At 39.9% G+C, this 27865-nt stretch overlaps 2 protein-coding genes across 7 annotated transcripts in view; one reads left to right on the plus strand and one right to left on the minus strand.

Moving 5' to 3' along the window:
• Positions 1-11259, minus strand: part of TSHR (thyroid stimulating hormone receptor) — a 157832-nt gene extending 146573 nt beyond the window's left edge. The window contains exons 1-2 of the mRNA XM_049612396.1: positions 10864-11259; positions 10268-10588 (exon numbers count right to left, since the gene is read on the minus strand). Of these exons, the coding sequence (XP_049468353.1) occupies positions 10268-10437 (170 nt within the window). The 5' untranslated portion in view covers positions 10438-10588; positions 10864-11259. The remainder of the gene's footprint in view (positions 1-10267; positions 10589-10863) is intronic.
• Positions 11260-21528: 10269 nt separating this feature from the next.
• CEP128 (centrosomal protein 128) overlaps positions 21529-27865 on the plus strand; it is a 385312-nt gene continuing 378975 nt past the window's right edge. For 3 of the 6 annotated variants that reach the window (XM_049612398.1, XM_049612402.1, XM_049612401.1), the window contains exons 1-2: positions 22020-22282; positions 24198-24352. The gene's annotated coding sequence lies outside the window, so the exon portion shown is untranslated. The other 3 variants (XM_049612400.1, XR_007453647.1, XM_049612399.1) reach the window with 3 other exon arrangements.

The following is a 27865-nucleotide window of genomic DNA, read 5'->3' on the forward strand; positions in this document are numbered from 1 at the left end:
TGGAAACAGGAGAGGTAGAAAGGATTTAATGTCAGATATAAGGCATTAGACACTTATAAAATCTGTTTTTAAACAGTGACTTGAAGAATAGCCACACTTAGTGAACTTCTGTGAGAAGAGCCTATTCAAAGGATGAGCTAAGTGTGGGGCATTAAAAAATAATCATAGCAATATAGTCAGGAGAAAAAAAATCACACTCAAAGGTCAAGAAGTTTTATTTTTTAAATATATGTTTTAGTGTTCTTTGTAATGCAATAAAAAGATTAAGTCATGGTTAATACCAAATGTATACTGTCACACACAAAAAAGCCAAGTTATTCCAAAATGTAATTTCTTAACTTTTTTGGGTGGGGGTTCAAGGACACCTTTAATAATCTGAGGTAAGTTATAGATTCTCTCAGTCATGCCCTGATGTACAAATTTTCATTTAATCACAGATTTCCAGGATGATACACATGGGCTCCTAGGAAGCCCTTGAATCTCTGGTTAATAAACTTTCATCTCTAAGGTAATAATTAACATACTTTGTACCATAAGAAAACATTAAAGTAATCAAATAGTTGGATCAATTAAAATTAATGATTTCTCAGTTCTGGAAGGGGGAAAAAACTATTCCAATTAATTGATAAATCCAAATACAATCCACGCATTTAACAACATATGGTAAGTTTTTATGAATTAGTTTTCTCTGTCCACTGCTTCATCAGAGCCAATAGAAGAAAACAGACTCACACTCCAGGATAGCCAGGGTTTGTTCACACAGGTGAAACAGTTAGACATTCTGGATCCAGGCGTCTGAGAATAGGACCGAATGGGCTTGGCCTCTGCAGAGCAGGCCTGGCTGCTGAGGCTGGCTTCTTAAGCACACACAGCACTGCCTCCTAAAGTACTTTACTGGCCTCTTTCAGTGACTGCCATTCTGTACACCATCACTTGAGTCAAATTACTGGGATATTCAAATATAGAGTTGCATTATCCTAAAGGTAGAAGCGAATCCTCTGAAAAGTTACATGTGAAGCCCCACAAAAAACAGCTACATGATGGAAAAGAATTCAAAATTGTCACTCATTTTTTAGAAGCTAAATAAAAAATAACAAACCCAGAGACTTCAAAGAAGTGTCCTGTTTGCTCTGGATTGCTTCAGGTTGTCCCAGATATCCTGGGGCTCTCTTCTACTTTCCTCTTGCTTAGGGGTGCTACATTTGGAAAGTTGAGGAAGCACTGGTAGAGTCAGTTTCTTGGAGGTGGCTGTTCAAAGAAGCATCTTTCACATGGTTTTTGTATCGTGAAATAGGGTCAGATGGGTGGTGAGGCATGCGGCGCCCCAGCAGATGTCATTTTAATGTCTAAAAACTAGTGTCTCAGGTGGTCAGGAAAAACATTAAACAAAAGTAGAATTTAATCTACCTTAACAGGGCAATAAACCCAAGGACTCTGAAAAAGAATTAAAGGGTATGAAGAACCCGGTGGCATGATATTAAGGTGCCTCTGGAGACCTTCATCCATGCATTCATTTATTAAACCAGTATGTAATGACTACCAATCATATGCCAGGCTCTTTCTGGGCACTTGGGATACATAACTGAACAAAGTAAACCACAAAAACAAACCAACACAAAAACCTAGCCCTATGGCGAAAGATATAAATAAGAAACATAGACAAATTATATCGTATATTAGAAGGTGCCAAGCTCTATGGAATTTTTTTTAAAAGCAGGAATGCTAAATATTAAGTAGAGTGATTATGAAAGCCTTATTGAGAAGGTAACATTTGAACAAAAACTGGAAGGAGGTGAGAGGATAAGCCATGGGAACATCTGGGAAAATAAGGTTTGAGACACAGGGAAGAACCTAATGTGGAAAAGCCTGACAAACATGAGGAACAGCAAGGAGGCCAGTGGAGTAAAAGTTGAATTATGAGTACGAGTAATAAAATAGAAAAAGAAAAAAAAAAAAGAAGGTCTGAATCATGTAGGCCCTTTTGGGCCACTGTAAAGACTCTGGTTTTTATCTTGAGATAACTAGGAAGCCGAGGAGGGTTGTGAGCAAAGGACGGACGTGACCTGACATTCGTTTTAAAAGATGTCTCTGGCTGCTGTGTGAAGGATAGACTGTGGAGGGCAAGGCTGGATGCAGGAGAGCTGTTTGGTGGCTCCTGCAATAAGCCAGAGGGGAAGATACAAGTATCTTAACAGAGCCAAGGAAATGCAAAATTCAGTTGAAGCCACGAAGGAAGTTCACTACCATGTAGGTGGGGGTTGCAGAATTTAGGCAATACCAAGAGACCAACCCTGTTTAAGTTGTTGACTTATAATGTGACAGTTACGTGACAATAAACAAGGCTCAGGATGTCCCAGCATGTCCCGTGGGCCTCTGGACTTAATGGTCTATTAGTAAGATCTATTAGTAATTTACCCTCCAAAATCTAATTTGAGAGTCAAGGGAATGCTCTTAATTACACCTGGATAACAGATGTAAGAGGAGGCTCCTTCTAGACAGGGCAACCCTAACCATAAGGAACCTAGGAAGCCAGTGGACGTTTCCATAAGGAACTGGTGTTCTTAACTGGTGGGGGAAGAGCGGGCCCAGCTTGCTTAATGAATAAACATCTTTTAATTTGGGAAAATTTAGAATTAAAAATAGAAATTGGGGGGGGGCGCCTGGGTTGCTCAGTTGGTTAAGGGTCCGACTCTTGGTTTCGGCTCAAGTTGTGATCTCACAGTTTCAGAGTCTGAGCCCCACACTGGGCTCTGCACTGACAGCATGGAGCCTGCTTGGGATTCTGTCTCCCTCTCTCTCTGCCCCTCCCCTGCTTGGTCTCAGTCTTTCTCTCTCTCTCAAGAATAAATAAATAAACATTAGAAAAAATAGAAATGAGGGGTCCCTGAGTGGCTCAGTCAGTTAAGTGTCTGACTATTGATTTTGGCTCAGGCCATGATCTCACAGTTCATGAGACTGAGCCCCACATCGGGCTCTGCGCTGACAGTGTGGAGCCTGCTTGGGATTCTCTTCTCTCATTCTCTCTCTGACCCTACCCCGCTCATGCTCTCTCTCTCAAAATAAATAAACATTAAAAAAAAATAGAAATAAAAATCTAAGTCAGACCCATAATATTAATTTGTGTTGAATTTAAGAATACTCAATATAGGGTGCCTGGGTTGCCCAGTTGGTTAAGTGTCTGATTGCGGCTTAGGTCATGATCTGGTTATTCATGGGTTTGGGCCTGGCGTTGGGCTCTGTGCTGACAGCTCAGAGCCTGGAATCTGCTTCGAATTCTGTGTCTCCCTCTCTCTCACTGCCCCTCTCCTGCTCGTGCTCTGACTCTCTCAAAAGTAAATAGACATTAAAAAAATAAAAATAAAAAAAGAATATTCAATATATATTTGGTATTTTGAGTATTGTGTTATTTAAACTCAGTCTATTGATTGGAATATCTAATAGATTGGCCTTGCAATTTCAATTTAAAATGTATAATTGAATAATTTATATTGACCTGTGATTTAAGTTGAAATGGAAATTATTTTTTACTGAATTTCCTCATAGAGTGTTTACTGGGAGTCAATAAATTAACCGTTCTAAGTGTTCTGTGTGTATTGTAGGGGATATTATGCTTCACTGGAAAATTTTGCATTGACTAGAGCATATTCTTCCAGGATTCTGAGTCTGATTCAATGGGAGCTCTTTCATAATTGTGTAGATTGTAAATAATTGATAGCAATGCAAAATAATTCTGTCTATAGACATGGCAAATTCTGTCCTTTCTGGTAGAGCTTCAGTTGACTTCCCCCATCCCCTGACTATGAAAGAAGTCTTTTGCCTCCATTAGCACGTCCATTTCAATATTCCTCATCTATAAATCTATTTTGTGGATTTTTAACATAATTGCAACATTTTACCAGTTTCCTTGCTGTAGTGGGTTGAATAGTGTCTCCCCAAAATTCACAACCACCTGAGCTTCAGAATGTGAGCTTATTTGGAGATAGGGTCTCTGTAGGTGTAATTAGTTAAGTATACATCATCTTGGATTAGCATGCACCCTAAATCCCATGACTGGTTCCTTATAAGAAGGGGTGGAGGACACACAGAGACTTACACAGAGAAGAAGGTCATGACTGAAGAGACAAAGACTGGTGTCAGGCTGCTACAAGCCAAGGAAAACCAAGGATGGCAGGCAGGCATCAGAAGTTAGGAAGCAAGGAAGGATTCTTTCCTTGAGCCTGCCAGGGTAGCATAGCCTTGTCAGTACCTTGATGTCAGACTTTTAGCTTCCAAAAATATGAGAGAATAAATTTCTGGTGTTTTAAGCCATCCAGTTGTGGGTACTCTGTTATGGCAGCCTTAGGAAACTAAAACAGAGTTAAATAAAATCTTTAAGGTGTTCAATTTATTGCTGTAGGAGACTCATGATTTTACCTTTCTTTGAAAATTATCCTTTAACACCATTAACTCATTCATACCTCCCAGCAATCCAACGAGGCAGGTACTATTATTATCCTCATTTTACAGATGAAGAAACTGAGGTACAGAGCAAATACTGATAGTGTTCAGAGCATGCCCTCCCCAAACGTGGCATCTTGGCACTTTGGATATTTTAAACTGGAGAAATCTAAGAAACTGCTAGTGCAGACAGGGCTATCTGACCCTCTCCTACAGCAGGTCATAAGCCCCCCGCTGTGTGGAAGTGCCTTCCCTATACCCAGAGGAAAGGAGTATCCTTTTCTGCAAAGACGAAAGGAAGGCAAGAGGAATCTGAAGGAATAAACTCGCTGTTTCCCCCAGTTTTCTACACTTAGTTCACCCCCTGTTTTTGTCCTATCACATTGTTCCATGACTTCCCACTCTTTATCAAACCCGATGTAAAAACAATCAAGGTTAATCGCTTCTTTGGGTCTTCATTTCCTTATTGAGAGTTAAGGAATGCTATTAATTACACCTGGATAACAGGGATAAGTGGAGAATCCTTCTAGATAGGGCAACCCTAACCATAAGGAACCTAGGATGCCAGTGTCCTCACTCCATGTCACATAAAACTTATTTTAAGTAAATATGTGTGCTTTTCTCCTGTTAATCTATTTTCTTTATTGTTGCTACTAGGGGTCCTAGTCAAGGATTTAGAAGAATAGAAGGAAAAATGTTTTTCCCTTCTCTTCATTTCCAAAAGTATGCTGAAGAAATGGTAGAGCAAGGCATTCAACCATGATGATCTCACTCCAGAGAGTGCCCTTAACCATTCTACTCTCCTGCTCCTATAAACAGCACTGGGATGTCTATAAAACTTAGGATTCCTGGTACTAATAAAGCTTAATTTAATAGATTTCTAGACTTTTCTAAGTATTTGGAAAGCACATTCAAGTGCTTTAAAAGAAAACGTATTATGTTTGTACTCAAACTATTATTTTATTAAATTATTTATTAAAATATTATTAAATTATAAAGTCTTCCATCAAAAAATATGTCTTCCTTAAGGTAATTATTATAATTAAATTTACAAATAAAATAATAAATATATGGAAAACTCAGAAAAGAACTAGTCTTTACATTTATTACTTTAATGAATCAAATATTTGTTTTTAAACAGTTACCCCTAAAAAGTCATTTTTTTGTTGTTGTTGTTGGCACAAAGGCTGCCTCCAGAATTGGAGAATTGGAGGAAAAACTGACATCAGAATTCACCTCGACCTGTACTGTGTCACAAAGAAAGTAGCAACGTATATTGTTGCCCATCAACTCTTTCACTGTTCAGGTTAGAATTCTTCAAAGCTCTTCAAATGAGTAATTCAATCCCCTGGAACACCACTTCCTCACCCTCTACCTCCACACATGCAACTCCTTATGCCTACTAGTTTAGGATCCTACTAGTTTAGGATGTAGCTCATAACATTCCCTGAACCCAAGTTGAAGTCAGTCTCCACCCCCCATTCCCACCAAGTACACTCTCAGCACACTTACACAATTATAATTGCATGCTTATGAGATTATTTGATGGATATTCAGCTCCACCCTAGATTGTAAAGACCCCTGAGGACAGGGACATGTTGATGTTGTTCTCTGCCAAGTCCAGAGCGTTAGCACATGTCTGGAACGCAGCCAGTGCTTAATAAACGTTTGCAGGATGAAGGAAGTGATGAGCAATGGTGAGGGCAGATAGCCCCTCTTTGGTGGAAAATGCCCTATTAATATGTGTACTATTAGAAGGACCCAGTTCTTCACCTCCTACTACAGACACCAAAAGTGGGGGAAAAGGGACCTCCCTCCTCCTACTCCCCCCAGCAGCTGGGACACAGCAGGTAACCTACGGCAGACGATCAGATGCTTCCATCTAGAATATCCCTTTCTGACTGGTGATTCAAAGTGGCAGGAATGGTTGAGACATTACTGATAGCAGTACACAGACAGCCCAGCAGCTACAGAACTAGGTGCCCAGCACCACAGATGTCCAGTGGCTGTGGTTATGGTGTTGTCTGTGGAGTTGTTCCAACCAGATGGTTGGCTGTGGCTCCAACTCCCTGGCTGCCCCGGGCCCTGGCTTGTTTTAAAAGCCAGGTTCTACAATGATTCTGTAAATTACATGTTATTGTTTCAGAACATTTCTTCCCTCCTTAAGCTAGACAGACCCGGTTTTCTGTTACTTACCATCAAAGACCTTGAGTCACACACACAGAGGAGAAAAAAGAAGAATAAATCATGGAGCCCAGAAGCATGAAGTGACACCATCTTTGTAAGACAGAGTATTTCTGTATTTGGCAAGCATGTGGGTGCTAAAGCAGGGGGCTTCTTTTTAGGTGGGAAATCAAACGCTATTCAGGTTATGACCACTGATTGTGACTAAAACAGTTGTGAAATATGGAATAAATGCACAATTCCCTAAGTGTGGAAACCAAGTATGACGTGAGATTATTTTAGGTGGAATGCCCACGTGGCATTAAATAATATTGAATACCAGTGAAAAAGTGATTCCTTTTTCCATGGTTTTTCAATTCTTCTGATACCACCAAGGACAGCATGTTGAATTGGTACCTCTTGAATATTTCTTTAACACTTACACTCTTCCCTTTCTTTAAAATTTAATTTAAATTTATCTTTTTTTAATTTTAATTTATTTATTTTGAGAGAGAGAAAGCAGCAAGAGCAGGGGAGAGGCAGAAAGAGATAAAGAGAGACAGAGAGAGAGAGAGAGAGACAGAGACAGAGACAGAGAGAGAATCCCAAGCAGGCTCTGCACAGTCAGTGCACGGAGCCTAACCTCATGGACTAGAAGATCATGACCTGAGCCAAAATCAACAGTCAGATGCTAAATCAACTGAGCCACCCAGGTGCCCCTATCCCTTTTCACTTTTAACAGCCTCAGGCTTAGAGCATTCACAGGCAATAATCTTGAGCCTAGAATGTAATTATATTTGTGTTTTCAATGTTTTTCGCTTTCTGGGTTACCTCCTAATTATAGCAAGTTATGCTAATTTCCCATTTATAGTCATAATATAAGCTTTCTAAATAAATTTCTTTCCGTTAAAGAAGTGAAATACTTAAAGATACTGAATGTATAATAGCACAGGTGGAACACAGATCTGGCAAAAATCCTGAAGATGTTGAGTGAGTGTCTTCGGTTTCAAAAATAGTGGGCTAGTCCATCAATTAGAGCCACAGATACAGATGCAGAATGCAAATTAGCAATAATGGAAGCAAAATCCAGAACCTGAAAACAGTTGCTATAACAGCTCCTTCAGAAACATTTCTGAAGGGGGCGGGGGTGCCTGGGTGGCTTAGTTAAGCATCTGGCTCTTGATTTTTGGCTCAGGTCATGATTTCATGGTTTGTGGGTTCAAGTCCCACATAGGGCTCTGCACTGACAGTGCTGAGCCTTCTTGGGATTCTCTCTCTCCTCTCTCTGCCCCTTTGCTGCTCTCGTTCTCTCTCTCTGTTTCAAAATAAATAAATAAGCTTAAAAAATTTAAAAAAGAAACATTTCTGAAGGCACATAAGTGTGTGATGGACAAACCTTCACTCCACTGGAGTTGAAGGAAGTTGGAGGGGGTGAGGTAGTGATTGTCACCATCATGAACCTGAAAGTGGATAGGTCAAAGGACAAGGCAAGGTAAGGTGGCACTTTCTTGCGGAAGAATCCACACAAATCCAAAACGAAAATCAAACCCCCCCTCATTCAGAGAAGGGGTAGTCCTCTTGTGCACACAGGTAGCAAATGGCAATTCTCTGAATGAGAGTAATGGGTCCATGTTGCTATCCTTGGTTCTGAGGTGATATGATCTATAATTATATGCCAACATTAAAATTTTTCATTTTATTCTGCTGGGTTCATTTAATTTCCCTTAAATCAGTATTCTCAATCAGGAGGAGCAATTTTTTTTCAAACTACCTGCATATCAAAGATTCTAGAATGTTCCAGTGGGGAGTAGGAATATCAGCTCTCCCTTACTTCCTACCTAGTTAGAATCACTGTTATAATAAGAGTGAATCATGCTGTCTTAGATGGGGGAAGTAGAGAAGATTCAGAACCACCGTTTCAGTGGAAGTCACAAACAGTGAAACTGTCTCCCATCCATCTACTGAACCACACGGCAAGTGTATGGGTAATGCAGAAAGGGACAGTCTTGTTTACTTTTCAGCACCATAATACATGGATAGAGATTAAGGCTTAGGAAAAAATGCTCTCAGCACCATAATAATTTGTAAAACAGCCAGCCATGGTTACACAGCATCTAGATTCAGAAAAATGGTTGCCACCCAGAACAGGCTTTAAGGTCTGTTTTGTTTCAGCAGGAAATGCCTACTATAACACAGATACAGTCTTTCTTTTCCTCCCTCCCTCCCATTCTTTCTTTTTGCTTTCCCTCCTTCTTTCTGTTCCTTTTTCTTCCCCTGCCCACCTCTTACTTTTCTAAGTTCTTACACATTATTCTCTCCTTTCTATTTTTTTTCCAAGACCATATTGGAGAAAAGCTGGCAGGGTTAGACCTGCTTTCATCTAAGGGCAGGGGCTTAAGAGTGCAGCTCAGAGCTATTTCAAATCTTGGCACCACAACTGATTAACTGCAGGACATCGAACAAGTGGCCTTGCTTTTTGTGCCTCAGTTTCCCCATCTACAAAACGAGAATAGTAAAATTACCTACTCAGTTGGATTTTGTGAGGAGTCAATTGGTGAGTTTGTGTAAAGTGCTGAGGACAGGAGTAAGCACAATAAAATGGTTAGCTTTACATATTTGACTTCTCTCATAAGCTTTCCTTTGACAAGAGTTCTACTGCCCCCACCCCCCCGCCAAGATTTGAAAATCACTTTGCTACTGTTGCAGATGGCTGTGGCCACTGTCTAAACTGGCATGCCTTTTCACCCACACTCTTCATCACTGTCTCTTCTCAGAATAATTTTGTTCTTCAGCACACCATCCCTCCCCTACCCCTACTCCCATTGTTTTCAAGGTCAGATTCTCTCTGCTACTGTCTTTATCAAGTTCTTACTCTTTGTGATCCAGCGAATCCCCTCACTTGCATCATCAGACATCGGAATGCACCTAACTGACGCCCCTCTTTTACTCAGAGGTAAACTTGGGTCTTCCCAAATAAATGACCTCCCCTATTTTCCCAGCTGGTGAGAGGGGCATGAAGAGAACGGTCTCCTGACTCTTAGTCCCTTGCCTTCCTCCAATATTATCCTTTCTCCTCAACATTTGGTGGAACTGTAAACCGATGGCTCCAAGTTCCCCTCCACTGTCAGAGCCACGTTTCTCTCCCATGACTTGAAATTCTACCCCCTTCAAAACTGTCTCTAAAGAAGTGGTGGACGGACATCTGAGACCTGCATATTCATTGGTTCACTTACTCACTCAACAAGCTTTTGCTTGCGCACCAGAAGAGTTCCAGGCCATATGCCAGGTGTGGGGAATTCAGAGTTGAAAGACAGGGTCTCTGTGCTAGAGGTCAATTCTTGAGTTGCTATTAGTGTTATTAATATCTGAAGTGAAAGATCCAGCCAGGCCTGGGCAAAGTGAAGAGCAGCTCTTGAGAAAGGGCAGCTCACGCTTGCATCTTGCACCAGGGTTTTAGCCTTTCCCGTGTTTTGAGTAACTAGGATGGCAGCAATCCCAGGTTTGGGCAGTTGCGTTTTTACTCACTGCACACACACACACACACACACACACACACACACACACGCAGCCCTTTGGCTTACTCTCACACTCTTTTTGTGCACTTCTGGCCATCTTTGCAGCTGTCCCTGGCCTCTCGATGCTCCCCTCTCCTCTCCCAGGTACTCACAGAGTCTGCGTGCTGGGCGGTAGGCTGGGGATACGGTGAATATCCTTGCAGGTGACTCTGAAGTCATCTTCCTGGTGACACTCGCAGGGCGGAGACGGACACCCTTTCCCCCCCAGGCTCCTGGGCAGGGCGAGAAGTAGCGCCAGCTGCAGCAGGGGCGTCTGCCTCATTTTCCAAGGGTCCCAAGGCTAGTTCTTCATCCTCCACTGACGTCTCGTTCCCGGCCCTCTGCGCCTTGGGCTCCCGCGGTCTGGAGGGCAGACGGAGGCGTGGGAGGAGAGAGGACTCGCTGGAGTTGTGACTTCAGCACCCCAGAGGAGGCTGGAGAGGGGAAAGAAGAGGCTCTTAAGTGTTCGGTTTCCCTAGGCAACTCTCCACCCAAACAAACCTAATTGCTTCACTCCCGTCCCCGGAGCTACGCAGCCCGCTCCGTCGGTTCCCCGACACTCAACACCAGTCCGGGCTGTCCCTTCTGCGTTCCAGCCGAGTTCTCTCCAAAGACTAGTTTAGAAGCTGCCTTGTCTCTAAACCCAGTGGGCCGCTTTCCCCGTGGGTAGCCTCCCACGGGCACCGCCTGCCGGGTCCACCGCACGCACTCTAGCCGGAGAAAGTCCCCGCGGCTGGACTGTCCCGGGGCGGACGGGGGTCCTGCAGAACTTCAGCTTCTCCCCGCCTAAGATGCCTCTGCGGAGAGTCGGCGGCGGACACGCGTCGGTGGTCACCCGGAGTGCGGCTGCAGCCGGGCGCGACACCCCGGGCAGATCGTCGTTGCCCGCCGACTTCCGCGCAAACCTGGATCGCAGGGCGCGACCCGCCACACGCACCGAAACCTGGGCGCGGAGTCGCCTGGCCGCGCGGGGCTCTCCAGGCAGCAGCGCGCTCGGCGAAGCGGGCCAGGAACTGCGCTCGGGGGCCATCTGCCGTGCACAACGGGGAACTGCAGGAACAGTGTCGTGCGTGCTCTGATCCCAACTCCGAATCCAGCTTTGCCATTAGATTTGAAGCTGGCCCGTCAATCCTGGTCTGCTCAGGAATTTTATTGAACCACATTCCGCACCACCACCACCCCCAAGATGGGAAGAAAAAGGATACATAAGTGGCACGTTATCTTCTACTCATCATTCTTCGCACAATAGCCAAAACGATAGTTTAAAATATAAATCAGATTGTCCCAATTTCCCTCTTAAAAGCCTTCGCTTGCTTACGTATTCTTCTTGGAGTAAAGAGAATATCAGCTCCTCACATACTGTGATTCTATTTATATGTTCTTCTGGGACAAGGACGGGTAATGGAAATCCAAATAACGATTAGAGATTGACTAGGAAAAAAAAAATAGGAATGAACTCACAGGGGTTATGGGAATGTTCTATATCTTAATTAGACTGGAGGTTAAAAGGGTGTATACATTTGTTAAAAGTCATTGCACTCTACATTTAAAATATGTGTATTTCAAAGTTTATAGGCTTTTATTAATAATCACCCCAAAATGGAAACACCCCAAAATTCCTTTGACTAGGTAATGGGTGAACAGTGACACATCCGTACCATGGAATACTCATCCACAGAAAGAAAGAAGAAAGGAAGAAAGAAAGAAAGATTACTTGTAAATTCTTTAGCCTAACCAATAAGGTCCTACTATAGGGGCTGGCAGGCTTTTCCTATAAAGAACCATATAGTAAATATTTTATCACATTTTCTCCTCCTCTTCTTTTTTCATACAACCCTCTACAAATATAAGAGCCATTCTTAGCTTGTAGACTGTACCAAAGTAGCCTGGGGCAGGCTTTGACCTGAAAGCCAAAGTTTGCTGATCCCTGCCTTTCAAGGTCCACCCCCTACCATCACTTTGCTGGACCTGGGACAAGTTTCTTATCACCTCTGGGATTTGCTGTCGCTGGACCTCTATGCTGGAACATATCCCCAGATCTTCAGAGTATTCAAATCTTGCTTTAAACACCAATGCCTCAGAAAGTTTTCCTCTGAAAATCCTGTCTAAAGTACTGTCTCCCCTGATCATATTATCTTGCTTCACTGTCACTTATCATTGGGTGTTGTTATTGATTAGTTCACTCATTTATTGCCTGTCTCTTTCTGCTCTCCCCTCCCCATCAAAATATAAGCTTTCAGTGAACTAATCAGGAAAGAAGCAAAAAAGACACAAATTACCAGTATCAGGTATGAGAGAGTTGATATTAGAACATATTATACAAGCTATGAAGAGGATGATGAGAATGCTATGAACACATTTATGCCAATAATTTTAAATTTATTAATGTTCTCAAAGAAGCATAGATTTGTTTCATAATTCTATATTGTTTTTCTATGTTCCATTTAATTGATAAATGCTCTGATCTTTATTGTTTGTTGTTTTATTTTTTATTTTTTGCATCCACTGGGTTTGATTTTCCTTCTTAGTTTCTTAAGGCTGAAGGCATTGATTTGAGACTTCTTTCTTTGATAATATTATAGATATATTGTGCTATATTTTCCCTGTAAGTACTAATCTCATAAATTTTGATATCTTGTAAATTTATTTTCATTCAGCTTACAATACTTTCTAATTTTCAAAAATTTCTTCTTTGATTCATGGGTTATTTAGAAGTGTGTTAGTTTCCAAATATTTGGTGATTTTCCAGATATTGTTCTGTTACTGATTTCTAAAAATATTCCATTTAGAGAAAAAAATACAGTTTTTATGACTTGAAAATGTTTAAGTTCAGTGACACTTGTATTATGATTCAGAATGTGGTCTATTTTGATAAATGCTCTGTGTACATTTGGGAAAAAAAGTGTATTCTGCTGTTGTTGAGGCATGCATTCTGTAAATATCAATAGGTCATATGGTTGATAATGTTCAAGTCTTATGTATTTTTTATGATTTTTCTACTTATCAACTATGATTTATGGGTACTGAGTATTTTTTACTACATTGGGGATTTTTCTTTTTTTCTATTGTATTTCTGTCAGTTTTTGCTTCATGTATTTTGACATCCTATACATAGATGTTTAGAACTCTTATTTTCTTGGTAAGTTGATGCCCTTACCATTATTAAATGGGCTTCTTTATTTTGGTAATATCCTTTGTTTTTTAATCTACTTATTGATAGACCCAATCCAACTTTCTTTTGATTAGCATTACCACGCTATTGTTTTTCAATATGTTATTTTAACCTCTTTATGTCTTTATATTTAAAGTGCATTTCTTACACATACCACAGTTTGCTTTCAATCTGGCAATCTCTATCTTTTATTTTGGTTGTATAGATCATTTACATTTGATGTCATTATCGATAATAAGTTTAAGTTCATAATCTTGCTACTAGTTTCATATTTGTTTCACCTGGTTTGGGTTTTGTTTTTTTCCCCCTTTTTTGTAAAAACCTTTTTTGGGATTAATTCGGGAAATTTCATCATTCCATTTTATCTTCTTTGTTGACTCGTAGCTATAACTCTTTGTCTAGTCATTATTGTGGTTGTATTAGGGTTTATAATATACATCTTTAAGCTATTATAGTCTGCCTTCAGTTGATATTACACTACTTTATGTATGATCTAAGTACTTGACTTTCATTTTTTCTCTCCTAGGGCCTTTTTTTGCTTCTGCTGCCAGGAATTTTACTCATGCATAAGTTACAAGCACTACAATACATTGTTATTTGTAAGATAGTCAATTATCTTTTAAAGAAACTTAAATCATAAGACTTGCATTAGCATTTCTGGTAGTACACATCAGTCAGCTATGAATGATTTCAGCTTTTGTGTGCCTGAAAAAGCACTCATTTTGCCTTTATTTTTAAAGTATATCATTGCTATGTATAGAATTGTAGATTGATAGTATTTTTCTCTTTCAGTATTCAAAAACTATTGCTCGATTGTTTTGTTGCTTGCACTGTTTCCAAGGAAAATATTCTGTCATAATTTTCTTTGTTCTTTTGTAACATACTTTTTTTTCCCCCTCCCTCAGGCTGCTTTTAAGACTTTCATTATCACTGGTTGAGAGTAATTTGATTACCATGTGCCTTGATGTATTTTTCTTCATATTACTTCTGTAGTATTTTGAGGTTCTTGGATTTGCATATTTGTGGTTTTCATCAAATTTGAAAAAAATTTAGATATCATTTCTTCATATTTTTCTATCCCCTGTGTCTCTCTGCTCTTTTGAGAGGATTCTGATTATTACACTTCTATTAGGCTGATTAAAGTTGTCTCACAAAGAGGTCAACTGATATTTATTTCATTAGAAATATTTTTTCTCTGTTTTTCACTTTGGATAGTTTCTTTTGCTATGTCTTCAAATTCAGGATTCTTTTTTATTCCTGAGATAGTTGATCTGCCATTAATCCTATCAGTATATATTTCATCTCAGGTGAAGTTTTCATATCTAGAATTTCAAATTAAGCCTTTTCCATATTTTGCCTATCTCTGTAACTTCTTGGACATAAAAACCACAGTAACTATTTTGATGTCTGTATTTTTTTTAATGCTGTAACAAAGTATCACAAATTCCATGGCTTAAAACAACAGAAAAATACGGGCTCCTGGGTGGCTCAGTCAGTTGAGCGTCAACTCTTGATTTTGCCTCAGGTCATGAACACATGGTTCGTGGGATCAAATCCTGCATAGGGCTCTGTGTTGATAGTGCAGAGCCTGCTTGGGATCTCCTCTCCTCTCTCTCTACTTCTTCCCCACTCATGATCTCTCTCTTCCTGTCTCTTAAAATAAATAAATAAACTTAAAAAACATACAACAACAACAGAAAAATAATTCCCTCATAGTTTTGGAGGGTAGAAGTCCAAAATCAAGGTGTTGTCAAGTACATGTTCTATGTGACGTCTCTAGGGGAGTAAGTTCCTTCCCTTTTGTAGCCTCTGATGGTCACCAACAGTCCCTGATGTCCATTGGCTTCCATCACTCCAATCTCAAGATGTTTTCTGTGTGTGTCTCTATGATCCAAATTCTGCCTACATATAAGGGCACCAGTCATTGGACAAGGGTGAGCCCCAATCCAGTATAACCTCAATTTAACTCGAATATATGCAAAGACCCTATTTCTAAATAAGGTCACCTCCACAAGTACCAGGTGTTAAAACTTCAAGATATCTTTCTGGAGGACACAATTCAACCCACAAAAATGTCCTTGTTTGGTAGTTCTAACATTTTTGTTAATTTTGGGTCAGTTTAGAAAGGTTGCATTTTCCTTCTTCTTGGCATGCCTGATAATCTTTGTTTGGATAGCAGATGTGGGAAATTTTACTCCTTTTGGTGCTGGATTATTTGCCTTCATATAATGGTTTTTGATATTTGTTGTCAGGTATGGTTAAATTACTTGGAAACAGCTTGATAGTTTTGGATCTTGCTTTCCAGGTTTGTTACATGGGGCCAGAGTAGCTTTAATCTGTTGCTACATATTCCCCATTCCTGAGCCAAGACTTTTCTGAGTGTCTACCCTAACAGTCCACGAGTAATAAAGTGTTTCAGTTCCCTGTTGGGAATAGTCACCCATTTCTGGTCCTGTGTGGCAGTCAGGCACTTTGTCTTCCAATCTTGTCAGATGCTCCTTTCTCTAGTTTCTTCATATGCATATGAAAATGCATACTCAGCTGAATACTCCATGGAGACCCTTTGTAGTTCTCTGGAGTTTTCTCTCTGTGTAGTTCTCTTCTCTCCAGTTTCTGTCCTGCAAACTCCAGTTACATTGGGCTTTTCAGATTCTCAGCTTTGTTTCCTTAATTCAGAGCATCCAGCCACTGCCTGGCTTCCTTCTCCTTGGACTATGACCTGGAAATTCAAGGCAGTTAAGTTGTGCAATTGTAACGCTAACCTTACTTGTTTCCTTTCTCTCAGGGATTATTGCCCTTTTTTGTCTGATATTTACTGTCTTAAAAAGCATTGCTGTGGGGTGCCTGGGTGGCTCAGCTGGTTTGGTGTCCAATTCTTGTTTTTGGCTTAGGTCATGATCTCAAGGTTCATGGGCTTGAACCCTGCATCGGGCTCTGCACTGACAGAGCTGAGCCTGCTTGGAATTCTCTCTCTCCCTTTCTCTCTGCCCCTCCCCTGCATCCACAGTACTATCACAGTGTCATTAACTATGTTCTTTATGCTGTCCCTTTTATTCTAGTGACTTATGCATCCATAACTGGAAGCCTATATCTCCCATTTTTCTCATTCTCCTTCTCCCTCCCCTCTGGCAACCATGGGTGAAATCATATGTTATTTGTCTTCCTCGATCTGACTTTTTTTACTTAGCATAATACCGTCTAAGTCCATCCATGCTGTCACAAATGGCATGATCTTATCATGCCACGTCTTCCTTATCCATTCATCTATTGGTAGACACTTAGGTTGCTTCTATATCTTGGCTATTGTAAATAATGCTGCAATAAACATAGGAATGGGATGCCTGGATGGCTTGGTCGGTTAAGTGTCTGACTCTTGATTTTGGCTCAGGTCATGATCTTGCAGTTTGTGGGATCAAGCCCTGTGTCAGACTCTGCACTGAGGGCATGAAGCCTGCTTGGAATTCTCTCTCTCCCTCTCTCTGCCCCTCCCCCACTTGCACTTTCTTTCTCTCTTTCGAGATAGATAAACACTTAATGCATAGGAGTGCACATATCTTTTTGAAGTAGTAGTTTTGTTTTCTCTGTGTAAAATATCCAGTAGTAGAATTATTGGACCATATAGCATTTTTTCTTTTAATGTTTTTATTTTATTTTTGAGAGAGCACAAGTGGGTGAGAGGCAGAAAGAAGGGGACAGAGAATCCAACGTGGGCTCTGTGCTGACTGACAGCAGTGAACTTGATGTGGGGCTTGAACTCATGAACCAGGAGATCATGACCTGAGCCAAAGTCGGATGCTCAACCGACTGAGCCACTCAGGTGCCCTGGACCACTTGGTATTTATATTTTTAATTTTTGGAGGAACTGCCATACTGTTTCCATAGTGGCTGTACCCAGTTTACATTCCTACCAATAGTGCATGAGGGTTCCTTTTTCTCCACATCCTCACCAACACTTGCTATTTCTTGTCTCTTTGATTTTAGCCCTTCTAACAGGTGTAAGGTGATATCTCATTGCGGTTTTGATTTGCATTTCCCTGATGACTTTTTATGTGTCTGTTGAACATCTGTAGATCTTCCTTGGGAAAATGTCCATTCAGATCCTCTGCTCATTTTTTAATTGGGTTGTTTGGGGGTTTTTTTTGGTGGTGAGTTGTGAGTTTTTTGTATATTTTGTTTATTAACCCCTTATCAGATATGTCATTTGCAAATAACTTCTCCCATTCAGTAGATTGCCTTTTGGTTTTGTTGATGGTTTCCTTCACTGTGCAAAAGTTTTTTATTTTGATGTAGTCCCAACAATTTATTTTTGCTTTTGTTTCCCTTGTCTTACAAGACATATCTAGAAATATGTTACAATGGCCAACACCAGAGAAATGCCTGTGTTCTCTTCCAGGGTATTTATAGTTTCAGGTCTCACATTTAGGTCTTTAATCCATGTTGAGTTTATTTTTGGTGTGGTAGTGGAAAGTGGTTCAGTTTCATTCTTTTGCATGTAGCTGTATGGTTTTCCCAGCAGCATTTATTGAAGAAACTGTCTTCTCTCCGTTGTATATTCTTGCCTCCTTTGTCACAGATATATTGACCATAATCATGGGTTTATTTCTGAACTCTCTATTCTGTTCCATTGGGATCTGGCAATTCCACAGAGCTGTGTTCTTGGTTTAAGGCTCTGCTGACACCATTTTTGACAATCTGAATCGATTTTAAACAGGGCCTGACATTTTCATTTTGCACTTGGGCCCACAAGTTATGTGACTATGTGACCAGTCTTACCTGAGGATCTAGGTGCCTAATGCTCAAAAGCCAAGAAAAGAATACTTTTTCTTTTTTTTCTCCTCCTCTTCCTTTCCCTTTCTGCTTCCTGTGGTCACATACCTTCTCTGAGGCCATAAGCATAGAATAGCTTAGCTGGCTGAAATGGAGGTTGGAGGAGAACCAAGTGGGAAAAGAAAATACTTGAGGAAATTTTTGGTTAGTATTTCAATTATATTTTCCCATCACATGGAAATAATCAATTTGCTGTTGTTTCACAGTGGTATGAGTTTTCAAGGTATTGGTGAAACAAAACTTCTGCCCCTTTTACTTGAAATAGCACAGCCTCTGTCTGCTGCTCACCAGCTTCTTATGTAATAGTTGTATTCCCTTTCCTATGCTTACTTATTCTAGATGAGTTAGGGTATGATGATCATGTCAGTGCTTTCAGACTAGCCCCATTCCAGAACCTTCTGTTGATTAGGCTGCTTAGATGTTTAATGTTTGGTATGGTTCAGAATCACTTCTGCTAAACCTGCCTAAAAAATTACATGTAATGTTAGGACCTCAGATCTCACAGGCTGGACAATTAGGATTCACCAATGTCATCTTAGTCTAGGGTCTTTGGATTTCAATCAACAGAACTTAAGCTTCAAGAGGGAAATCATCAGCAGGCAACAAGGTATATTCTTTGATCTAAGTACCTAGAAAAAAACAATAAAGTCTCGATGTACATGGAACTAACATTCTGGGAGATCATGTTATATATCAGCCAACATATATCGAGTGCTTACTATGGGCTAGGCCCTGGGCGAAATGCTTCATATACATTAATTTCTTTTATCCTCAAAACAACTTTACTTGTTAGGTACTATTCTTATCATCTCCATGAAGACACAGAGTGATTCAATATACTTGCTTGAGGTGACATGGCTGATAGGTATTACAGCTAAAATTTGAACCCAAGTGGTCTGAGTCTTGAATCTGGACATTTAACCACCTCCATCTTTCTCTAATGCATCCCAGAACACAAATACATAAAATGTAAGTGGAAATAGCAAGAGATTAAAGCCAGGAACTTGGAAATTGTCAGGAACCAAGATTCTCTCCTCTTAGGCTCATTCCCTCTGGGGCTGCGCGGTTTACTTTTGCTGATTTTCTCATTTCTCTCTTTCTCTGAAGATTAGATTTTTCAGTTTCTCCTTGAACATAGATGAAGATGGTCATCTCACTGAGAAAGCCTCAGTTTGTACCCTCACATCAAGACTATTCAGGCAACCAGTTGAATGCTTGAGTCCCAATTTTAAACCCTCAGAGGATAAAGATCCTGACTGGCCCAAATTGTTTCAGCCACTGACTAAATAGCCATGGTCAGAAAAGGGGCTTTGTATAATATAAACAAGGCTTTGGGGCCCAACACTGTGGGTAGAATCATTCCCAGTTAAGGGGTGATATGGGTGAGGTATGTCAAAAATATCTGCCATATCTGCTATTATCAAGGTATGGTGTTGTGGGAAGATCATTGATGACACTAATTGTAAATAGGTAAAATTTTGAGGAGATCATGTGTTATAGGCTGAATCATGTCCCCCTTCCTCCCCAACCCCATACATTGAAGCCCTAACCATCAATATTACCATATTTGAAGATAGTGTCTTTAAGCAGGTAATTAAGGTTTAATGACATTTTAAGGGTGGGGCCCTAATCCAAAATAACTGGTGTCTTTATAAGAAAAGGGAGAGACATCAGGTACTTGCCTGCTTCGGGGAAAGGCCATGTGGGGACAAAGAGATAAGACAGCTACCTGTAAGCCTAGGAAAGAGGCCTGAGGAGAACCTAACGCTATTGATACCTTGCTTTTCGACTTGCAGCTTCCAAAACTGTGAGAAATAAATCTCTGTTTTTTAAGCCCCCCACTCTGTGGTATTTTACTATAATGGCACTAGGAAACCAATACATCATGTAATCTCTCTATACTTCTATTTGTATTGTTTGCAGAAGATGGCTACTGCTGGTGATAATCTTTGTGTGTCTTTCCAGCTTTAACATCAGGTGATTCAACTTGAGTGTGATTTTGGGGTTGGATAACATGTGCCTGTCATACTGATTAAAAGCAATAAGTGTCATTGGGGAGTTATAAGACACATTTTGTGTAAAATATTTTTTTATTGGCTTTCTTATTTTTGTCTATCTTGTAAAGAAGAAGAAAGATTCTATGATCTGACTTCACTATATTTTTTCTAGATGTCATATCTGTGGGCTGAGAGCACACTATATGACAAAAAGTTGCTGTAATTTAATAGTGTATTTTAAAATATCTTGGTCATAATGAACTCAAATATGATTCTCCACCCATTAGCCCCAGTTGTGTTTTTTGATTTTGCTTTATTTTGGTAATGTCACTTTAAAAATGGGGTCTCCTGAATTGAATTTATTCTCTAAATATGGTTGGACCAGTGAAGAGAGGTTGTGGACAGTTTTTATTAATGCTGACATTAGCTGTTTTGGTGGTCATTCTTCCCCCATTTGATCAGATATCACTTCCTTAAAAAGTTTCTATTTTATGTGTCTGCATTGAAACCTACACAGTACTCTATCACCCAGATTTGTAGAAATTTGTTTAATGGTATGTTTCTTCACTTTGAGCAACATGTTCATCTCCTCATGTTTACTACATTTTGAGTGTCTAATACAATGTTTGGATACTAGAAAGATACGGCATACATTTGCTGAATTAAATGAATGAATGTAATTGTTTTGAAAAATTAAAACATTAACAGGTAAATAATAGAGTTATTATGCTTCTGAATGCATATGGGGAAATTTTATGGCTGTTCTGAATTATCTTAATCTCTGTATCAGGTGGAGTATATTCTTGAATACAACTGTGAGCAAGCAGCTTGAAGATAGATGAAAATATACAGGTAATTTTTAGAAGAATTATTTTATGTTCAAACTGGTTATGAAATAAACTTTACTCTCAGTGTTGGCCAGAGAAAATGTTGGAGTTATTGTAACACATCAAATTTATATGCTTATTATTTATGTTTTTGTGTATGACAGGGAGAGAGAGAGAAAGAGATGTGAAGGGAGAGTGGGAAGTGAGGAAGGGCTGAGAAGAGAGGTACTGATTTTAAAAGATTTGGCCCCTGCCTTTGAAGGGCTGAGTCTGATGGAAGAGACCAACAGGGAAATGGATAATTACAGTACAAAATTATTAGAATAGGGAAACTATGCATTTAATGCAATCTAGCTCTTCTTGAAGTAGCCAAGAAAGCTTTCACAGATAAAGCAAATTTCGATTTAAGACTTGAGGAAGTGATCAATGGTCTTTTTGGCAGAGCACAAAGAAATGAGGCTCTACATGACTAATTGATTTTTCACTTCTTAGCTTTTCCAAAGTTGAGTTCTTTGTTGACGTTTTTATTGCCTTCTCTCAGCTGAAACCGACGTCTCTGAGTGGCATACGTCTGTCTCATGTTCTAGAATGACTGTGGAGATGACACTCTAGACTCAATGTAGCAGCAATCATGAAGTGACAGCCTTAAAGACTTTGGTTTGCCATTAATGAGTTAATGTGATCTTGGGTAAGTCACTCACTCTTTCTAGGCCTAAAGGGTTTTATTAGATAATCTTCTCTGTTCCCTTCCAGTTCTAAGAATTTGTGGATCTTAGGAAAAAGACATTGTGCTCTGGTAGTAAGAGGATTTGTACGTTTCACTTATGGAAATGACTCTTCCCTGTCTGAAAGCAGTAAAAGAAATGGAGTCTGTCATTATTGCAACTACTTTGAATTTTTCTTTTCTTTTTTTTTCTTAAGTGAATAGTTTGGACTTTTCTGATTAAATTACCGTTAATTCACTCTCAGGTATTTGCTTCCCGTAGAAGTTACTGGCCCTTTAAAAAAAAAAAAAAGAACAGGGCAAGAGGGCGAGGCCCAGGGACTCAGGTGCCAGCTAATCCGGCTTCTTCCGGGAAAGTGGCCCTTAGGCCAGTCGTATGGCATCCTGGGATTTGAAGTTTCTCCTAGGGCCTCTCTCCCTGGACGACTCCTTGTTTTTGAGGACAAGATGGACTACAACTCCCAGAGTGCCAAGCGGCAACAGCAGCGGGGTCTTGTTCGCTCGCTGTGGCTGGGCGGCTAGTTCAAGTTGCCATAGCTGCGAGTCTGGAGAGAGCAGAGTCGGTTGCGCCGCAGCGTCAGGTCAGTTGCACCTTCTGGGTCCCTGGCGGCCGTGGGAGCCGGGAGGGGCCTCGGCGATGATCCGGCTTTAAGGACTTAGGGTCCTTTTCTATCTCAGGTACCTGCCCCCAAATGCCTACTCGCCCTTTCTTTACTGCTTCCTTATCCTATCGTAGTCGTTTTAGGTCTCACTTCCCCTGGTCCCAGAGGTGGGGACACAGAAGCTACAAGGAAATCTGGAGTGGGGCCTTGGATGGGTGGAGTGTTGCCAGGGTAGAGGGAGACAGCGTGCCTGGTATCCCGTCGCCCCTTCCCTCGGCGTGAGTGTTCACAGATTCTGGCCAAGTCATCCAGGGAACTTGAATTTTTTTTGAGCGGTTAGTTTTGTTGCTAGCAGCTGCGAAGCCTGAGCTGTCAAGGATTTGGGCTCATTCTGGTGTTAGCTTGACTGGGATATAACTTGACGTTTTTGTAACTGTTCTATGGTTACAAAAGTTTGCTACCCTTGGGAACACTGTATCAGCGACCTGGCTTTCCCAGGCCATGAAGGAAGTTGCCCCAACATTAGCTGTTAACAGTCCCTTATTTGAGTTATTTAGCAGGAACACCTGACATTGAATTCCAGCCTCATCCTTTATTGGTTTGATGAAGCTCAGTCACTTGCACAGACGTCTTTAAAACCACGTTGCAGCTGTTCTCAGTTTTGTGTGGAGTATCTAGCACAGGACCTGACACAGAAATGCTCAGTATTTGTTATTTATTTTATCAATTATGCAGATCTTTGCTGTGTAATAGAAATAAAATGTGAGCCACACACCCGTTTACATTTTCTGGTGCCCACACTAGACAAGTGAAAAGAAACTGGTGAAATTAATTTTAAGAATTTATTTAGCATAGTATGTCCAAAACGTTTTCATTTTAGCATGTAGTCAAATATGAAATTTATTGAGATATTTTATATTCTTAAAACAATTTTTTTTAATGGCATTAAGTCTTCACATTCTTTTATGTATTTTACACTTACAGCACGTGTCATTTCAAACTAGCCAGGTTTTAAGAGCTCACTAGGCCACATGTGGCCAGTCACTACTGTATTGGCAGCACAGATAGAAGATTACAACTTCAGCCATTTCACATTGGCACAGAACAGTTTGGTTATTGGTATAACTCACCTGGGGAAGTTTGCTCCCCGCCCCCCCTTTTTTTTTTTTTTTTTTAAAGAAGAGTGAATTGTGCATTATACCTGTGTCATCCCAGCCTGTCCTCTCTGTCATTGCATGATCTGGGCCATTTTGAACCCTCTAACAGTTTACTTTAACTTTTCCACAATACTTTTTTTTTTTTTTTTTGAGACAATGACCAATTATCAGAATAACTAGCTGGGTTTTTGCAGATTGCTTTGAAAGCAGTCACAAAGAATTGAAAACATTTCTGTCCGTAGCTCTTTCCTACAACCAAAGGCATTTTACTTACTGATTTGCAATACTAAATGTGGGAAGAATTGGGCAGCTTATAAAATGTTGCCTTAGGAGTGCTATCAGATAGTTCCTTACTGGCTTAGAAATACAATTTAGCCGTCAAATTCAGAAGTAACATGTTAATTTCGTTACCTGCCTTAGTTAGTTTACCCACTAATAGATCTGCTCAGGGACACTACTTTTGGCCAGACTTGGGCTACAGTTCACCCTAGCCAGCCCAAGGGGTGACCATGCATGAATGGAAGTGACCAGTGAAGACTATGCTGGCTGAGAACTTGGATTCTCACAGAATTCCTGTGAGTTCACTGGGGCTTTTACATGATCTAAGGATAATTTTCTCTGTTCTCTGATATGCACTAAATTGTGTGTAGTGAGAGTGAGCTTATTTTGATCTTTCATTATATAAAAAAAATTAAGGTTGTAAGTGTGTTTTACCCCCTTGTTTCATTTGTCTGTAGGTGATTTGGGGAAGGTGTAGGGCAACCAAAGATCGTCTACCTGACTAGGCCTTTTGCCCTGAACCTCATGAAGAAATGATAGGAGGCAGACATATGTGCCAAAGAAGAGCACTGAGCTCAGAGGAGAACAACACGGAGTTTTGGGGGTGTGTTTTGTAAGTATGCTTTCTCCCTGAGTTTCTGAGCTAACAAATTTTTGCATATGGTGGATAAATATATTTCAACAGATAGACTTGGGGTGGGAGGGCGGGGGGCAAGAAACTCCTTTCTAATATGTAGTACAAAGATAAAATAGGATGGTTGTGAAAGGGTGTTACAAAAATGCAGATGAACAAAATAGATTTGATGTTACAGAAATTCAGGGGGAACAAACTAGATACCTCAACAAAAGCAACAGTGATGCATCTGTTTCTGTTTGACCAGTATTTGAGAACCTATTTTGTCCCAGGCACTGTATTAGGCACCTTTTGCATTTTATCTCTGTGACACTTTTATTATGCTTATTTTCATTTTACAAATGAAACAGTTGAGGTTAAGATAGAGTTTTTTGACTTTCTTGGTATCTGGAGCCAAAGGAGTGGTCTTTGTCTCCAGATCTGTTGATTCCAAATCCCAGTCCTGTCCACTACAAAGAGGACCCATTGCTGTTAATGACTGCTCTTAAGTCAGATTTGATTTAGAGTTAGCCTTTTTAGATTAGGTATACCATATAAGCAATGTTTACTGTTTTTTGTCTCTTTATATATTCAGAGGGTTCTGTTAGCTTTTTCAGTTTTTTTAAGGTATAATGTTCTTTACATTATTGAGGTAAGAGGTAGTTATAATTTGTGATTTCTGTAGAGTATGCATATTCAACATTCAACATGATTTGAAAATCAAGGGTGTAGTGTTAAAAACTCAAGTGTTGCAAAAACAAACAAAACTCAAGTTTTTCAACATAGATTTAAAATTCTGGACACTTTTTAACATTTTCATGTTGCATTTTGATAAAGGCACTTAAACATATAGGGGAGACCCATTGAGACCTTGCAGCAACACTGTGTCCAAGATCTGTGTTGTACAAAGTCCTTAGATTTAAAGAATTTTAGAGCTGGAAGGGCCTGCTAGGATAATCTAGCCCAGAAATTCTCAGCTGCAGTCTTGACACATCTGGGAGTAATATGCAAATAATCTAGAGTTTATTGTTATCCATAGAGTATTGTCACTAGGTTGATTTTAGTAGAAAGTGTTTTCACTATGTTCATAAATATCCCATAGTGTGTTTTTATTTCTTGTTAATATTACAAGTCAGCACATAAAATTCTCCTTGTGGGTTTTAACTGTTACCAGCATCCCAATGACTAGATACATTTACTGTATTATTTGTGTTTTTTCTTATTTATTTATTTACTAACATAAATAACTCTGCAATGAAATTATATGTACACCTACAGGTAAGATGTATACATTTGACTTCTGTTTTCCTGGAATAATATTTATAGATGTAGAATCTAAAAAATTTTTTTTTAACATTTATTCATTTTTGAGAGAAAGAGAAAGAGACAGAGCATGAGCGGGGGAGGGGTAGAGAGAGATTGGGAGACACAGAATCTGAAGCAGGCTCCAGGCTCTGAGCTGTCAGCACAGAGCCTGAAGTGGGGCTCAAACTCATGAATGGTGAGATCATGACCTGAGCCGAAGTTGGATGCTTAACTGACTGAGCCACCTGGGCGCCCCTATAGATGTAGAATCTATATACCTATTAGATAGAATCTAGATGAATATTACTTATTTTTACTTGTCAGTTGTTTTCTAGAAAAGCTATTCTGTTAATACTCTTACAGTAAGGGGGTACCCATGCCAAAGCTTTTTTTCATTTATACAAAACAGAGAAAGGAGAATCTGATTCTATCATTTTAGTTGGCATTTATTAGTGAAATAAAGTATGTTGTTTGTATGTTAGGGCTATATGTGTTCTGTGAATCGCCTGTTTATGTATCCTTTGCATCCTTTACAACTGCACTATTCTTTTTTAAGTTAATTTTTATTTTTTGAGAGAAGGGGAAAGGGGCAGAAGGAAAGGGAGTGAGAGAATCTTAAGCAGGCTCTATGCTCAGGCAGAGCCAGACATGGGGCTTAATGTCACGATCGTGACCTGAACTGAAATCAAAAGTTGAATGCTTAATTGACTAAGCCACTCGGCACCCCCTGCTTTAGATTTTTAACCTTGTCTCTGGTGTCTTGTTATTAATGATTATGAGTGGTCCTAAGAGGCTGATCAGGCTTTTCTCAGATATAACCCCTCTCTGAAATTCTTATAACTCTTTTTCTTTCTTAAGTTTATTTATTTAAGAGATAGTGAGAGGGAGAAAGAGGATCCCAGGCAGGCTCCATGCTGTCAATGTAGAGCCTGACACAGGGCTCAAACTCACACACTGAGATCATGACCTGAGCCGAAATCAAGAGTCGAATGCTTCTATGACTGAGCCACCCAGGCACCCCTGAAATTTTTATAACTCTTAATGTAGATCTGTACAATGCTGGTGCTTACAGTGTTTGGGAGATGGGTGTATTTGTGGTTACATGAATCCAGTTAGCTGATGAACATTTAGAGTCTACCCTGTGCATAGGAGTTGCCATATAAGTGCTCATGAGTGAATGAATGAGTGCTCATGGGTGAATGGATGAGTGAATTAAAGGTAAACCTAAACTAAGCTTTTCTGAAGAGAGATGTCATTGAAAAAGTGACCTATGATTAGTATTTTAAAGGAAGAAGAGATAGGCAAATTTTATAGATCCTAGAAAGAAGGGAAAAGCTTGTCATGCAAGAGTGAAGGCTTTAAAATGACAAAAATGGGTGAGTGGCAGTTGGTACATTGAAACAGTACTGAGAATGGACCCAGATGATAAAGAGCCTAGGTAATTTGGAGTTTAGAGCTCTGTAGTACAGATAAGTAATAATTGAGGAATGCCGGTGCAAATGACAATGATAAGGTGATTTGTAGTAAGTCAAGGAAATCCACTAGTTTTTTAATTAAAAAAAATTTTTTTTAATGTTTATTTTTGAGAGAGAGAGTACAAGTGGAGGAGGAGCAGAGAGAGAGGGAGACAGAATCTGAAGCAGGATCCAAGCTCTGAGCTGTCAGCACAGAGCCAGATGCAGGGCTCAAACTCACGAACTGCAAGATCATGACCTGAGCTGATGTCCGACAGTGAACCAACTGAGCCACCCTGGCGCCCTGGAAACCCTCTAGTTTTGATTCAGTTATAAGTTTTCACGCACGTATTCAAGTCAATTTGAAATGTTTATCCTTATTTACTCTAAATAGACATATTATCAAGTATCAAATATTCCTATTGATACTGCTTTTCAGTTAAATCCTTATTGTTTGAAGGCTTAAGATAATTAATCTAAGCCATTTATCACTAGAATTATTTCATGCAACAATTATTTAATTAGTACATGCTGTTTGCAAGGGCCTGTACTTTGAAATTTGTCTCTGGATTAATCGGACAGGAGAATAAGGAAAATTTACCTGCAAATTCATTTAAAAATGTTCCAACTACATGCCCAGCACTATGCTAGGTATTGAAATACAACCATGAACAAAGTAAATAGAGTCTCTGTTGAAATTTAGAGTCTACTGAGGGAACAGACAAGTAAACAGCCAGTTTGTCTATCGGCTGTA

This window comes from Panthera uncia, assembly GCF_023721935.1.
Source record: "Panthera uncia isolate 11264 chromosome B3 unlocalized genomic scaffold, Puncia_PCG_1.0 HiC_scaffold_1, whole genome shotgun sequence".
NCBI classification, from domain to species: Eukaryota; Metazoa; Chordata; class Mammalia; order Carnivora; family Felidae; genus Panthera; species Panthera uncia.